Source organism: Vanellus vanellus, assembly GCF_965231255.1.
Source record: "Vanellus vanellus genome assembly, chromosome: 4".
Taxonomy (NCBI): Eukaryota; Metazoa; Chordata; class Aves; order Charadriiformes; family Charadriidae; genus Vanellus; species Vanellus vanellus.
This window is the reverse complement of record NC_138909.1, coordinates 17,935,912-17,952,445: the sequence shown is the minus strand read 5'-3', so window position 1 is coordinate 17,952,445 and position 16,534 is coordinate 17,935,912. Positions and strand designations below refer to the sequence as shown.

At 40.3% G+C, this 16,534-nt stretch overlaps 1 protein-coding gene across 1 annotated transcript in view; it reads left to right on the top strand.

Moving 5' to 3' along the window:
* CDS1 (CDP-diacylglycerol synthase 1) overlaps window positions 1–16,534 on the top strand; it is a gene marked incomplete at both ends in the record, with an annotated part of 31,867 nt that overhangs the window by 13,135 nt on the left and 2,198 nt on the right. Inside the window, 8 exons of the mRNA XM_082482458.1 lie at window positions 3,401–3,498; window positions 5,819–5,958; window positions 7,509–7,567; window positions 9,771–9,853; window positions 11,330–11,417; window positions 12,498–12,566; window positions 13,384–13,536; window positions 14,485–14,604. Of these exons, the coding sequence (XP_082338584.1) occupies window positions 3,401–3,498; window positions 5,819–5,958; window positions 7,509–7,567; window positions 9,771–9,853; window positions 11,330–11,417; window positions 12,498–12,566; window positions 13,384–13,536; window positions 14,485–14,604 (810 nt within the window). The remainder of the gene's footprint in view (window positions 1–3,400; window positions 3,499–5,818; window positions 5,959–7,508; window positions 7,568–9,770; window positions 9,854–11,329; window positions 11,418–12,497; window positions 12,567–13,383; window positions 13,537–14,484; window positions 14,605–16,534) is intronic.

Sequence of the window (16,534 nt, the reverse complement as noted above, 5' to 3'; positions counted from 1 at the left end):
GGCTGTTTCCTCTCATCCTATCACTCTTTACTTGGGAAAAGAGATCGACCCCCTTCTTGCTACAACCTCCTTTCAGGTAGTTGTAGAGACCGATAAGGTCTCCCCTGAGCCTCCTTTTCTCCAGGTTAAACAACCCCAGTTCCCTCACCTGCTCCTCATAAGATTTGTGCTCTAGACCCCACACCAGCTTCATTGCTTTTCTCTGGACATGCTCCAGAATCTCAATGTCTTTCCTGTAGTGAGGGGCCCAAAACTGAACACAGTATTTGAGGTGGGGCCTCAGCAGTGCCAAGTACAGGGGGACAATCGCTTCCCTAGTCCTGCTGACCACACCATTCCTGATACAGGCCAGGATGCTCTTGCCCTTCTTGGCCATCTGAGCATACTGCTGGCTCTTTTCAGCTGGCTGTTGACCAACACCCCCAGTTTCTTTTCCACCAGGCAGCTTTCCAGCCACTCTTCCCCAAACTTGTAGCACTGCATGGGGTTGTTGTGACCCAAGTGCAGGACCTGGCACTTGGCCTTGTTGACCTCATACCATTGGCCTCAGCCCATCGATCCAGCCTGTCAAGATTCCTCTGTAAAGCCTTCTTACCCTCAAGCAGATCAACACTCCCACCCAACTTGGTGTCATCTGCAAACTTACTGAGGGTGCACTTGATTCCCCTTGTCCAGATCATTGATAAAGATATTAAACAGAACTGGCCCCAATACCGAGCCCTGAGGAACACCACTTGTGACCGGCCACCAACTGGATTTCACTCCATTCAGCACCACTCTCTGTGCCCAGCCATCCATCCAGGTTTTGCCCAGCAAAGAGTGTACCTGTCCAGGCTATGAGCAGCCAGTTTCTGCAGGAGAATGCTCTGGGAAACAGTGTCAAACGCTTTACTGAAGTTCAGGTAAACAACATCCACAGGCTTTCCCTCATCCACTAAGCGGTCACGTTTTCAAGGAGAGCAGGTTATTCAAGCAGGACCTGCCCTTCATGAACCCCTGCTGACTGGGCCTGATCACCTGGTTGTCCTGTACATGCTCTGTGGTGGCACTCAAAATGATCTGCTCCATAACCTTCCCTGGCACTGAGGTCAGAATGACAGACCTGTAGTTCCCTGGATCCTCTTTCTGACCATTCTTGTAGATAAGCGTCACGTTTGCTAACCTCCAGTCAACTGGGACCTCCCCTGTTGGCCAGGACTGCTGCGAAATGATGAAAAGTGGCTTGGTGAGCACTTCTGCCAGCTCACTCAGTACCCTTGGGTGGATCTCATCCAGCACCATAGGCTTGTGTGTGCCGAAGTGGTGTAGGAGGTCGCTAACCATTTCGCCTTGGATTATCAGGGCTTCATTCTCCTCCCTGTCTCCTCTTCCAGCTTAGAGGGCTGGGTACCCAGAGAACAATTGGTCTTACTATTAAAACTGAGGCAAAGAAGGTATTAGGTACCTCAGCCTTTTCCTTATCCTTTGTTACTATCTTTCCCCTCGCATCCAATAAAGGATGGAGCTTCTCTTTAGCTCTTCTTTTGTTGCTAATGGTATTTATAGAAGTGTTTTTTTATTGTCTTTTATGGCAGTAGCCAGATTAATTTCTATTTGGACTTTGGCCCTTCTAATTTTCTCCCTGCATAACCTCACAACTTCCTTGTAGACCTGAGTTGTCTGCCCCTTCTTCCAAAGGCTATAAATTCCCTTTTTTTTTCCCTGTATTGTCTTGAGAGACTGCAATGCTGTTTTGCCAGTATTATGGTCTGCATTACAGTCTCTACATCTGAATTAGTCTGGTTTATATTTCCTGGTTTCAAATGAATGACTTAAGAAACTAGTAATTCATTGTTTCATTGGTGATTTTCTTTTTTGTGTGTGAAGAAACAACAACAAAAAAAGCCCCTTTAAAGTGTTGGTCATTGTAGAGATATTTTTTTTCCCCAATCCTTCCTTTAGTAGTCTGTTACACTTGAGAATAATGACAATGAACAAAAAGGAACTAATCAATTTGCAGCCTGATTCGGTATATTTATGGCATACTCTGAGATTGCAATCATGGGCAAAGCTATCAAGAGATGAACCAAAAAGTAATTAAAGTTAGTATAGAATTGGAATAGAGTTCTTGCGCTGTTGTAACATAAAGCAAAAAAGTCCATCTTCTAATATAATAAACAGCTAATAAAGTTGACGTTTGAGACTGTAAAAAGAATAATGGAGGGAAAAAACAGTTTTGTTCATTATTTCATTTCACTGAAATCAAATAGCTTACATGTAAACAAGAGTTGTCATGCTAAAACCAAATCTTAACACTGAAACTGAAAATGCTCGGAGACTTGTAGGAAGGGTAATCCAGTGAAGTTTGGAGAACAAGTCCTCAGACTGCTCTAAAAAGTTTAGAGGTGTGTTTGCCTGCTACTAAGGTAACAGGCACAGATATCCATGGCTTTGGACCCCAGCGTCCTTTTCCACTGTAAGGTACAATCCTTTAATGTTGCTCTTGCGTATGGCGTTTAAGTTTTACAAAGTATGCCAAGCAGACGAAAGAGCATGAGATAGGGGACCTTCAGAAGTAACTCAGGTGTTGTATGACTGTTTTAAACTGCGTTCACACATTGAGCAAGATGAAATTTATTCATAAATGCAGGTGGTAAGAGAATACTGCAAAGCCAACATGCCGACATGCGCAATCGGCGTGGGTAGGTTCTTACTCCTGCCTCTGCACAGGATTACTGATGACCTGCATTTGGCAATACTCGATATCTGGGCAGGGCAATCTGCTTGGTGACTGTGGATTAGACAAAACTCGCAGAGAGTCTTTTGGAGTCCAAAGACTGACAGGACATACTACCAGACTTGCACGGGCAAGCACTGAAGTAGTGAGATCAGCAAAACAAAATGAAGGCCGTGGAGGGTGTGACATTCAGACCTGGGTTAGGCAAGCTTTGCTTCTAATAATCAATGCTAATTGCCCTTAATGAGATGCTTGCAAGTGGAAGACCTGGGTGTCCAAGTTGTGTCGCACAGCTAGTTTTTTTCCATTGAGCCTAGAAAACACTTCTTAAACTAAATTTAAAGATAAAATAGCCAAAAGAAATAGAAGAGCCTTCTTTGTAGGAAGTACTTTTGACCTGCTGCTGCCAAGCTGTTTAATGAAGGAAGGTCAGGAGCTTTCCCTTGTTTCACGAGCATATTCTTACAGCTAGCCCAATGTGTTGTTTTTTTTTTTTCTCAGTATGCCTGATGGGTTGGGTTTTGGGGGGGTTTGAATGGAGCTTTAGTTTTCCTTGGACAGGCTTTGAAGCTGTCTGTTTTCTGTGTGGAATTTGAATTCAGAATAATTTCTCCCCTTAATGCAGGTTGCCTTAAGAAACAACTGCAGCATATTTACATAGTTTTTTTATTTCTCTTATTTTAGGTCTTAAGCATCCAAGTGAAGTGTTACCACGAAATCATTACTATAGGTTACAGAGTCTACCACTCGTATGATTTACCGTGGTTTAGATCCCTCAGCTGGTGAGTAGCAAGAAAAGAACATCAGTAAGTAGGAATGTCAAACTTAAAACTTCATGTTCTTCATATCCTGTCATGGTGGAATGATAGCTTTGTAGGTCATGTGTGGATGTAAAACTCGACATCTGCCTCTAATACAGGATTCTGTAGCTGTCTCCCACCTGTGAACTTGGACAAGTCAGTTGGCCTTTTACTACTTCGATTTTTTACTTGTTATAAATATGTATATATGTATGCGTGCATATATGCTTTAAGTCGTAACTGAGCATGTGTAAGCTATCTAAAGATGTGCATAGCTAAATAATCACCTGATATATATTACCTGAACTCCTTTGGTTTTTTTGTTTTTTTGGCTGTTAACCTTGCACAAGAAATAAATAGAATAGGTACCTTAAAGGCTCCTCTTCATGCACACAGAGAATGAAAATAATAATATACAAGTTTTAAAACCATTCCAATCTTGCACTTAATCACAGGACTGCGTAAATATAGTGTTGGGGGATCTTCTGAAAGCCAAAAGATGAGATTAATTTTTCTGGTAAATCCCGGATACTTGTGACAATGTCCAGCTTATATAGGGCTGGATAGAACTGGGAAAATCAACGCTTCTTCTGAGCTCTGGGAAGAACTTTTGATTAGAGTCAGCGTTATGGGAAGGTGTTGGGCACATGTAATCTCTAAGGTGCTTAAGGACATAAGTCTTCAGGCATGACCTATGTTGTGTTGTTTTGCTTTTGTGTTGAGTTTGGTTTTTTAAGGAATTGATACATCTAGGTTATTCCCTGTCTCTTGTCACATTGCTTCTTTGCTTCTAGAAGTAACTTTACTGTGTAATGTAGTGGATTCCTGCTGTCGGCTCTTGTGTAAATGCTAATCAGTTCCCCTCTGGTTACTCCTGGATTATCCAGGGGACTGATCTATTGTCTGCTTTAGTCCATGGCTTCTGGATCTACAGCTAGAGCAGACTCATACATGAATGATTCTGCGGTCTTGCCAAAATTTTTAGACAAGGAGATGTGCAATCTATCACTTAGACTGCTTTTGCAGTTGACCACCATCACTTTCATACGTGGAGCTCAAAATCAACTCCTCTGCATTGCCACACTGGGTAACATCAAAGCTCCTTTGAGTCCAACATCTTGCCACTGAGGCTAAACATTAAGACATTTCAGTGAGATGAGAGAATCCTGTTACTAGTCTGAACATCAGTTATTTGGCTTATGTAGAGACGCAAAGCCTTGCAAAGTGAGCATTAACATCTGTTGGGGGGAAGAGAATGAGTACTGATTACTCTGAGACTATCCAGAGATCCAGTCTTGAACCACAGCCATCTTCTGTGGCTGACTTTGGTAATAAGATGAAAAGTATGTTGCCTAGACAGGTGCATCTCTTAGTGGTTTTGGATTTGCTATGTATTGGGTTTTATTGAGTTCAGCCTTGGCATTTGAGGTCCCATTGTGACTTAACTCTGGAAAGCTGAGTAACTGAATTCGTATGAAAACCTGTGACAGAATTACTTGTGTACTGACTGTTTCGACTGAAAGGCATTTCTTTGAAGATCTTTCAAAAAGACATGGCTGAAGATGACATTTTACCTCAGTTGAACCTTGGGTGTGGTCACACTCCTACAGAATTGTTTTGAAATGGTTGTAGTAACGGCTGCATTTACTAGTTAGTTGATGGATTTAACCCTGTAAGATTATTGCTCTGTCAAGAAAGCTAAAAGGCAAAGTGCATGGTGGACTGAGCAGGAGATGTGGCAGTAACGCTTCCAGATGAGAATCTTCAGGCCAGATGGCAAAAGTACAGTTACATTCAGATCCTCAAGCCCTATGTCAAATTCACTGTCCTGTAAGCTTAGAGGATTCTTTATGCAAGTACCTTTTTTTCTGTTTGTCAGGCAGAAATCACAAACTATTCTTATTAGGATGCAGGAAAAAAATATGCAGAATTGCTTGTGTCAATATTGATGACAGCAGATACTTGTTCTGTACTTCTAGAATATCTGAAAATGACATATAGGTTTGGAGGATTCAATACTGTAGTTAAGGATGAAATGAATTTTCCAACCGTATCAGGCAAAATGTGTTTATTTTTCTAGTGTTGTTGGTTTAGAAGGAGTAAATTGTCAGAGGAGACACCGACCTGGAAGCATAAGACTGGATTTATACTTGAACTTATTTTTGTTGCATGTCTTTTCTACCCTTCTGGTTTTCCTTGTGTGGTGTTTTTTGTTTAGGGTTTGGTTTTGTTTTCTTTTTAAGAATGACACTTAAATACATATTATCTTGTTAAAATAACTGCTAGCTGTTGTATGTTGTAGGTACTTTTTGCTCTGTGTGAACTACTTCTTTTATGGAGAGACTGTAGCTGATTACTTCGCTACATTTGTTCAGAGAAGAGAACAGCTTCAATTCCTAATTCGTTACCACAGGTTTATATCTTTTGCACTCTATTTAACAGGTAAGTGTAGGAAATTGCAAAAATGAAAGAACTTTATGCTGCATCTGTTTCTGTGCTCATTTCTTTTTTAAAAAAAAATTGCTCCCCAGCTTTATGCACTTTCAGTTTCCTTTTCCTCTTGATGTTTGAGGAAAGTAAGGGTTCGCAGTTCCATTTTTCCTGTAAAAAGCTGAATATAAATTTTGCATTCACTGAGAATAAGAAAGCAGCTTAAACAAGTAGATGATCTTGTGAAAGTTGATCTAATAGTTCTTAAGAGAAGTTGTCATGAATTAATTTTGATCACTGAAGAACTGAGGCTCAGTACCTGAATACACAAACGCTATTTTGGCAGTCTATTGACATGACTTGAATGAGTAATTGCTGTGCTGGGTCGATGCTTTATTGTGCAAGTATTCTACTAGGTCTACAACAATAAGATTTACCAATATATTTTAAACTGATTATTCAAAATGCCTGAGGCTTCATTTTGTCTGCAAGATATTCAGATGCTTGCCTTGTGCATACATTTTCCTCCCTATCCAAAGAAAGACTTTTAAAAAAGCGTCTTGTCTAGGAAGAAGAGACATAAGCTGGCAGTCTTGGAGGGGGGGGAGGTACTGCTTTGTGAACATATAAATATAGTCCACGGTGTTTTCAGCAATGCAGTTAATATTACTTTAGCCTAAAATTAGATCAATTGAGGACTCAGATTGGCTTAAGCGACAGGAGACTGCTATGCTACAGATATTTGTGAAATATATTAAGAAACCTGATCTTCATGATGAACTGTCAGTCTGCTGCTATTTTTTTTTTTAAACCAAATAACAATTTTAATCAGTGCTTAGATCACAAACTTGAAACCAGCTCTGCAAGACTTGACCTTTTTCAGCTGGCTTTGGCTTGAGGAAACTAACTTAACTAATGCATCGTGACCACTGAAGGGTGGTGAGGGGAGAGGTGGGAGAAGCCAGTCATAAGCAAAAGCAGGAGGCAGAGCATAGCAGAGTCCCTTGGGGGCTGTCTCATTGGGATCGTGGGGGCACTAAGGGGCTGTCCCCAGGGTTAGGGGTCTTTTGAGGGCCTCTGACCCTGCTGGCATGGGAAGCTGCCCTAAGGGAGAAGAGGTGCTCTGTTAGCCCCCCAGAACGTTTCTTCCAGTCGGCTGAATTCTCTGACACCTGCCCTTCATGCTTTTATTGCATGCAGCCGTATGCCTGTCTTGGGGAAAGGGGCAAGCTGGTCTTTTCCTTTCAATTATTTCTGTTAATTATTCAAACCTAGCTTGTCAACCTGTTTTTTGAGTGGTTTTTAGAGGTAATGGTCTCCTTCCCTAAAAATTGATGTCTACAACAGGACCTTGTAAGTAATGAAATGGATGCTCTTTACTGTGAATGAAATCTTGTGCTCTAGTGAGAATAATTCTATATATACACTTAACCAAATACAAGCAAATGCTCCTAGCAGTAGAAGGATTAAAAGCTGCTTCAAGGGAAGAGAATTAATGGTATATCACAGTTCAGTGTAATTAAATATAGGATGGTACAAACTATACTTGCTTTGTTTTACAGGCTTCTGCATGTTTGTTTTGAGTTTAGTGAAGAAACATTATCGCCTGCAGTTTTACATGGTGTGTATTACCCACTTTGCTGTGGTCACTCACATTATGAATGTCACTAGAAACAGTCATGTCCCTATGTTCATAAAATAGCTTGGAAGAGGGGTGTGGAAAATGTGCATGAAAATCAGTAGCACAAAATCAAGTGGTGTTGGGCTGTTTGGTATCTGTTCACCTTGCAGTTTATTATTATATCACGAGGTGTGGCCTTTCAGTCAATACAAGCTGTCATTGGTGAGACTTTCTGCATATGCAATGTGATATGTTTGCTCTAGTGATAGGTTGATATGAAAGAGATTCCTGGAGAAAGGGGTGTGCATCTCCCTCGCAGGTCTGAAGGCAAATACTTCAGCATAGCATGGGAAGTGATTCTTGTGACTGAAGTGTTACTTTGTAGAGGCCTCACTGAAGTACTATGAAGGGAACTTGTTCTTAACCCCTTTATGGAAGATTTATTCTGTGACACTTAACAGCAGTTCTAGTCTTCTGCTCTGCTATGCCTCGATAGATTATTAATCTATTAAAAGAAACCAGTGTTCTCGTCTCTTGTATTTGTCCACCTAATAAACAGCATAGGAGCTAATCAAGAGCATGAATCCTTTTCTTGTATGTATCTTATAGGTCGAAAACTAATTTTGTAACATCACAGGTAAAAGAAAAAAAAACAAACAACAACAACATAAAAAACCCACCCAAAATCAAACCAATCCAAACCCCCAAAAAACCACTGAACCCCCCCCCCCCCCCCACTTCTATATAGGAAGGAGTAGAACCAGCAGTAAAACAGTAATGTAGTACAGCTGCTGTCTTTAAAGAACTTGAGCAGTCAGGGCATCGCTCAACCTTAAAGATTTCCTAAAGCTCCGGGAATGCAGTTAACCCCTCTGTTTCTACAGTGCTTTAGGTAGCACTTTACCATTGAGGATCCCTAACTCTAGGCTAGGACTTAGCTGAGCCCTGTATGAGCATGTAAAAAAGTCTTCTACTCAAAAAAATTTACCCTGTTTGTGAGAGAACTTGCTTCAGAGGGAGATGCAGCTTTTCTAGGAGTGGTGGTCTTTATCTTCTAACCTGCAAAAAAAAGTCCTCATCTTCAGATTCGCACAAGGTAAACACATAGATTTTCCATGTTTTATTTTCCTCTTTCCTCTTCTGGAAAGAAGGCAGAAAAAATGTGGTGTCAGTCATATGACTTGGTACCTGCCCAGAAAACATTAAGGTTTGACTACCTAAGAACTGCAGTATAACAGAGGGAAGTTCTGTGTCTGCTGTGTGGCAACACAGTGTTTGAACAGACAAGGGGAGTGGCCATTTGGTTTTAGGTGGTGTTCCAATATCACTGTACAAATACTAAAAATTTTGCTGCAGAGATGTTTTAATTAACCTGCAGATAATAATTTCACAGACTTAGTTAGTTCTTGAACTTCCCCCTTTCAGCCTTCCTCAGTTGTTTCAACTGGAAATAGATGTTGACTGCCATAGGAAAACACATGTGACAAGAGAATTAAAAAAGTAGGATGTTCCAAGTGTTAAATTGCCCAGACATTTAGAGTGCTTAAATTTGGTGTTTCTTGGAAAAAACATCAGTTCTTGATTAAAAGTTTTTGGAAAATAAATTCTATTGTAGAATCTTTAAAGGTAAACTGTTTGGAAACCACTTCATTGTACACCGGTGCTACAGAATAAACACCAAGTACATACAGTAATACTGAAGAAAATTACTGTTTAAATGACCATGTGCATAAAAATTAGCACTTTGGTTTTGCTAATCCTGAGAACTTTCATAAGAGGACTGGTATTCTGTTATGAGAGATATCCACATCTGTGTAATGTGACTCTTTCATGAGTAGTTCATTGCCATTTTATTGTTACAGTTCTAACATGTCTGTTGTATGTATATACAGAATATCACATTGCTTACATTTCTTTGCTGCTTTTGCGCTGAAGGTGTATGTCTTATTAAATCAGATGTTAAACTGCACTTTAAAAAATTCTGGGTGGAGGTAAGTGGTGGGGAAACCTGTTAAAGTTTCAGTACTTGCTTCAGAAAGCCAGCTAACTTGTGATATACTGTATGCACACATCTCTTGCATTGTCACTAGAACTGGTCTTTCCTGTGAGCTCCTAGGTAGCTCCTCTAGCTGACACGCCAGTATTTATCAAGGTGTATGGATTGGTGTTTTCACTAACTGTTGTGTTGTTGCATTGTTAACAGTTCGCATGGACTCATGTCACTTTGCTGATCACTGTAACTCAATCTCATCTTGTCATCCAAAATCTCTTTGAAGGCATGATCTGGTAAGGGGACAGTAATAAACTGATTTGTAACTCTATTGCATTGAAAGGTTGGCTCTTTTACATAGATCTGGTTAGGGAATAATTGTGGGAACAGTTAAAGCAGCACAAATTAAAGGAGCATTAATGTCTCGTTGGAAGGGGAGTTGGAGGAATTGGGAGCGATGAGGTAAAGGATACAGGAGATGAAGCAGAAACCTCTTTAACTAGACTGGCAGCCACAAGTATGGTGGTTTTGAACAGCCACTTCATTCACTTGCAAGGAATAGGATTGCTTGCATGCTTGGTGAAATAGTTTCCGTAGCATTTTGCTGAATGGATGAATATCCAGCAATTCTTTTTCAATTAGTTGGGAGCTTCAGGTTTCTCAGAGCTATTGAAGTTGGACCATTTATTTTGAAATCCCCAATCTGGCCGCCATACCTGTTCAGATAAATTCAGATTACTTAAAATATTTTAAGAGTTTAGATCTTGGATATTGTTGGGTCATCCTAATGCTGCATTTCCAGCAATATATTAAATTCTGATGATGCAGTTAAACTTGATTACTAAAAACTGCTCCTCAAAGAGCGGGTGTATTTCCCCGCCCCCTACTTCTTTAGCGACGGGGTAAATTACAAGTTGAGAAAGAAGGAAGAAGCACATGCAAGATGATTTGTGTTCTTCCAAGGATATATTACTGCATGTTCTCCTTTTTGTTTTCCTGATATATGTACAACTGGAGAGATTATTGCAGTGCTCATAGTTAGAAAGAAAACCCAGAGCCTTTGACAAAGTTTGTATAAACAGATTCTTTTCATAGTGATCGTGTTCATGTGCCAAAAACTGAACCTAGTTGCCTTGCTAGCCTGCTCTTTCTTATTTCCATTGGTGCTAGGCGATTTGGCAAATGGTCACAAAATCTGAGTTTTAGCTTATTAATTCATCCCTGCTTTGAAAAGGGGGGGGGGGGGGGGAAGGTTAACAGGCTTGAGTAACAAATTCAGATGCTGTCTGCATGCAAAGAATACTTAGAAAGCTAACACAGGCTTCTCCAAACTGACAGGAGGAAAAATAATAAAACTTTTTTATTTTTTAAATTTAGGTATCATTAAATTTTACAAGGAATTTGCTTGCTTTGATGTTACCAATAACATTAACGTGTTTATATCTGTTGATTTCTTCTTAACTGTGGTACCAGTCTTCCAGTCTGATAGGAAAAAGCCAGCCTGTTCACTTTTTAAGCTTGTGCACCAAAATCGTAATTTAATTGGAACTGACATGGATCTGTAATGGTCTTGATTGGCTGAAGACTAAAACCAGTATAGCTAAATATGCTGCTCATGGGGGAACTAGGTAAACGCGTTATGAAACATAATTCCTTCTAAATACTATAGAAAAACTTGCCAGAAAGAAATGCTGCTGTTTCAATTTCTGTCCTGTGTTTAGGTTTGGGCAGCTTTTCTATTTCTCCATGACACTTTTTATGTCTTTCTCTAGGTTTCTGGTTCCAATTTCCAGTGTTATCTGCAATGATATTACCGCTTACATTTTTGGATTCTTCTTTGGCAGAACTCCATTAATTAAGGTAGGTACTGAGGCACTTCCTTACTAACAAGCTTTAAGAATTTATAGCATTTTTTATACTTGTTCAAAAACACGTTAATGGAAAAAATACTTTCTGCTGTACTGCATGATACACATCTTTACTAAAAAACCAAATTGACTATCCTGTTTCTGAAGATATGTGAGTGAAAACTGGGATTAATGTGAATGTAATATTGACCTTACAGTATAACACAGTTCCAGCTTATTGCATCATTATTTATAATTGCTTCCTTTTGGGATTTCATATGCAGGTTTAACTGCATCCTTACTGTACAGAAACTGTAATTTGAACTAAGTTGCTGGGTATATACACCTCCTCTTCATCTGGTCTCGTTGACATAGCACTGAGAAGGGCTCAAGTAGTAATCTTTCTATTCTGGTAGTGTATGCAAGACCCCACAGAAAGCCATGGATTATTATTTTCACGATGTTGCCATGTTAACTTTTAGGTTTTTAGATGGTTCTGATATTAAACTGCTCCTAAATTGAAAACATGATAGAATTTGATGAAGAAAATAGCTTTCTACACAGATCTCTCTAGGCCTGCCGTTACTTGCTGTATTAGTTTGCCAGTCTGTATGTAGGAAGCTAGCGTCTCTCGAGGAGCGTCCCCAGCAGGAGTTGTCTAACAACCAGGCTTCTGTCACTATCTAAATGTGCACTTGCTAGCAGAGGTCTCCAACACAGCCATAGCATGCTCATGCAGGTTTCCAAGCCTTCTGCTTGAAGGAGCTCAGCTGCTTAGTCAGGGGCGAGCCGTGGCCAGAGGGAGGCAGCAGCCTCAGGACGGCAGCAGCAGATGGGAAGGGAGCTCTCTGTTCCCTCAAACTGCCCAGTGGCACCAACCAAGCTGTGGCACTTTCCTTGCCTGGCACAGGTCCTTAGCCATGCTCCTCTCTTTATCATGTTCAGTGGCTGCAGCTGCTGACATTCAGTATTTCACACACACCTTTGAAAAACCAAGTAGGAACTTAATTTTCACAAACAAAATCCAGAAATAGAGTAAAAAAGGGCTCAGTGATACAACTGATAAGGCTAACGCTATCTCTTTTGTGCCTAGCTGTCTCCCAAGAAGACCTGGGAAGGGTTCATTGGAGGCTTCTTTTCCACAGTTGTATTTGGATTTATTGTAAGTAATCACAGGACTTTCGTTGTATAGGTTCAGTCTTCAACTTTCTGGTTTTACTTGAAGTAAAATTGCTGACAAATTTGGTAATCTCAAACTGCTGAAAGCCTAAGAGTTAGGCTTGGGGTTTTTTTTTTTTGGCTAGAGAGTTCTGCCAATTTGTAACTAGCTGGAAAGGCTGGGCAAGGCTTGCACCTCTCCTGAATAAGTTATATTGGCCGTTTTTGCCATTACTGTTGCTATACCTGGAATTGTTTTATGTATTAGTTGCATCCCTATCTTGAAATTGAAGTTTATTGATCGCATTACTTGTGCTTTGTATAATAGTACTTTTGTATTACATACTTTATAATGACATTTCTCCTGAGAAGTAGTTTACACTAACCATATACACAGAAGGTAATAACAGCATACAGTAACTATTCTGATAAGTAACTTATCACCAAGGTCAGCAGAACTCGTAACTGAAAAACTGGGTAGAAGCGACAGTTCAAGTTTTAATGGAGAAATGAACTGGAGAAAACGATGAGTGGCTAACGTTTTGGGATTTTATAATGCAGACACATCCAGTAGGTATGAATCTGAGAGATATGAAAAGGAAAACAAGCTGGTAAATCATCACTAAGCACATTGAACATTTGTCTGCCTTATTGAGGCGTTCTCCAACTTAAACAGGCTGATTTTACTCCATTCTGGGTCTCTCTGTTATTAAAAATATTTTCATTATTCTCAGTTTGTGATGACAAAGCCATCCATTACAGTATGATTTTTGACTGTAACAACAAATGCCTATTTCAGGAGTCTTTGTTTTGCTTTTCAGTTCTCCTATTTTTTGGCTCAGCATCAGTACTTTGTCTGCCCTGTGGAATATAACAGTGAAACCAACAGATTTGTGACAGAGTGTGAACCTTCAGAGCTCTTTCAGATGAAGAAATACTCTGTGCCACCATTGCTTCAGGCTGTGTTGGGATGGGTAAGGAAAAAGAACAAGGCTTTGGGTAAAATTGAAACTGTACTTCCCAGCTTGAATGGTTTTCTAAACCTTTTTAGAGAGGTATATGAATGCTGGTAAGGCTTGAAGGGTAAGAACTGAACCGATACCACGAGCCTGTCTGTTCCTCAGATAGAGGAGGTGATCATTTATGCAGAATTAATATGCATTGCTGGAGTCACTCAAGGACACCCGCCTGTGTTGTTGTGGCCTGTATCCTCTTTGTGCTGGAAATGGATGTCACTTGAGCATTTTGCAGACAAACCCATTTTTGAAGAGCAACCTTTAAGTTTTTATGGAAAGGGGACAAAGCCTTGTTATGGCCCAAATTAGTAGCAAGCTTAAGTAATCTTGTAGAACTTCATTGCATTTTCAGCTAGTGTGTAACTGCTGTTAGGATTGGACTTGTACTTTCTTCACCACGTAGCATCGTGTGCATTAGTGCCATTACTTCTGTGCTGAGTGAAAAAGGAGTACCAATAATAGTTCCATGTAATGTAGTCACCGGCCGTTTTCCTCACACCCAGCCTGCAGCATTGGGCCACTTATTAGAGCAATACTAGGAATTTGTGGAAAGCTCCTTCGTTTACAGGAAATGCAGCTGGAAAAGCAGAGCCAGGAAAGACTAGAGAGTCCCGTCATTCATTATGGAATTAGTAGTTATATTCGTTATGATCAACTAAGTGAGTAGCTGAAAACCACATACTTTGTTAAAGTTAACTGCTCTAGCAACCCCAAATACTTCATCCTATTCACATGACTAGACGTTTCAGCAGCTTTCTACAGTGTGTCTGCTTTTCCTTTCTTTACAGTATTACTTTGTGTAAGAAAACTGGAGCTTTCTGGAAATTTGCTCTGTAACAGCCCCATTTTAAAATATTTAAGCTTAAAATGCCTACAATCAAATATATTGAAATATTTTTCTTGTAGGAAACGGTGAATATGTACCCATTTCAGATGCACAGCATTGCACTTTCAACATTTGCCTCATTGATTGGACCATTTGGAGGATTCTTTGCCAGTGGATTTAAAAGAGCTTTCAAAATCAAGGTTAGCAATGAGTCCTGTAAGCCAGTTTCATTTTGATTTTTCTCTTTGAATTTGATAAATTGGTGAATTGGTGGGCTGGGTTTGATTGGGGGTGTTTTGTGGTGTTTTTTTTTTAATTGTTCATTGTAGTACTTAGTGTTTCTACTAAGGTGTGATGGTGTTGGAGCTGTTTTTTAGCAGTAGCAGTACATAGTTTTATCACATATATGTATGTGTTGTTCTTAAAACTTTGCGTAATCAACATGTGACTTTAAGTGTTGGAAATCTAAGAATAATTTGGTTATGTGTTTTGGTCGATAATTACTCTTTCAAGTCATGTTGCAGAAGTGGTTTAGGCAGGCAAGGTGTGAGATATTTTACTTGACGTGAAAGGCAATCTGTAGATGCCTGAGAAGCACCGACAGCGTTTTACCCTTCAGGTTGTGGCTGGCTGTGTTTTACCAATAGTATTTGTGTCGTACGCAGACACTGACGTGTCAGGTTCACCAAAGCATGGGATGTTTGGCTGCCTTTGCCAATACAGTGCCGTCTTGTAACAAGAGTGTGTATTGGCAAATGTTGTGACGTGCTAACCTCTGTTTATTGCAAGGTGTGCGCTGTCGCTTGTGGCAGTGTTGTCCCTGGCTGGTATTAAGTGGCAGCAGGAGTATGGGAAGAGGGCAGCCCCAAATTTTCTCCCGACCTTCTTTATGTCTTGGTAGGACTGCTGTAATTCTTATCCTGTTGCTTGTTGTTGTTCTTTTTATTGTTCCCTATGTCCACCAGTTTTGGCATGTGCTTTGCACAGAAGCATATAAACCTCTCTGTTTGTGCTGAACTCCCATACACATGCTTGTACTTACCCCTCTTTCTTATGCCAATCCGAGCAGCTTGCCCAGCACTTTGCTAGCTACAGCCTCGTGCGCTGTCATATCTGTACATCCAGGTAGAAAAAGACTGTGCAAAGAAAGGCTTTTGGGGGAAAAAATGCTTTTGAAAAGCAGCACTTTAAGAATAAGTAGAACATTAAAAAGTAGATTTGTTTGTTTGTTTGTTTGTTTTTAATACTTCAGGGTCCCAAGGTGGTGACCAAAGGACTGTCGGGAAGACAGGGATATTGTGGAATTGTTACTGAAGGCAGCACGTAGGTTAGGTTGGACACTCCATGCCTGCCCAGTGCTGGAGGGCTGAAGTGGCACCAGCACAGGACTGGTTTAACTTGCTGGAAGTCGCCCCACATGACTATGGTCAGGGTTTTCACCCAGTGAGTACACAAATGAGTGTGGATGACAAAAGGGATACGTGAGGGTAATTTGACTTATAAAGCTGTTCTACAGACAAGATCAGGTAACACAAAGGTAGTGTATCAAGCTTTATTTGAATCAGACTTTTTTTTTTTTAAGTAGTGATAATTTTTTCACTACAGGGTTTTTAGATTCTTTTAAATATATTTATATTGTATGCATGCATTATGGTTTTTAACTATGGTTACCAAGAACCCAGTGAAAAAAATGGCAGGTGAATGGGCACTACAACTTGCAAAGCCAGTGTTAGACAGTGGAAAGAGTCCTCAGGTCACTGCTTCTCTTTAGCAAAACGTGTTCCCTGGTAACAAGTGCTTCAGCAGCAGCTACCTGTAGAGGATAAAGCAATAAAAGTATTGAAGAGGAGAATTAGATTCTGCAGAGGCAAGAAACAGCCATTAGCTTAAGAGGCTCGCTACAAAATGACGTATGTATGGGCACGCAAGTGTACTCAGCACTGGCCAACCTGCACCTGACCTACTGCTGTCCTCTTGTGTGATACTGTGGACAAGTTGCTTCATCTCTTCTTTTTCTTCTCACCCCTTGACTCACCTTTGCAGTTACAAACTCCTTTAGCAAAGGAGGCTCTTGCTAACTTTTGGCTCCGTGCAGTGAAACCGTAGCTTAATTGCGGCCTTAATGTGCTG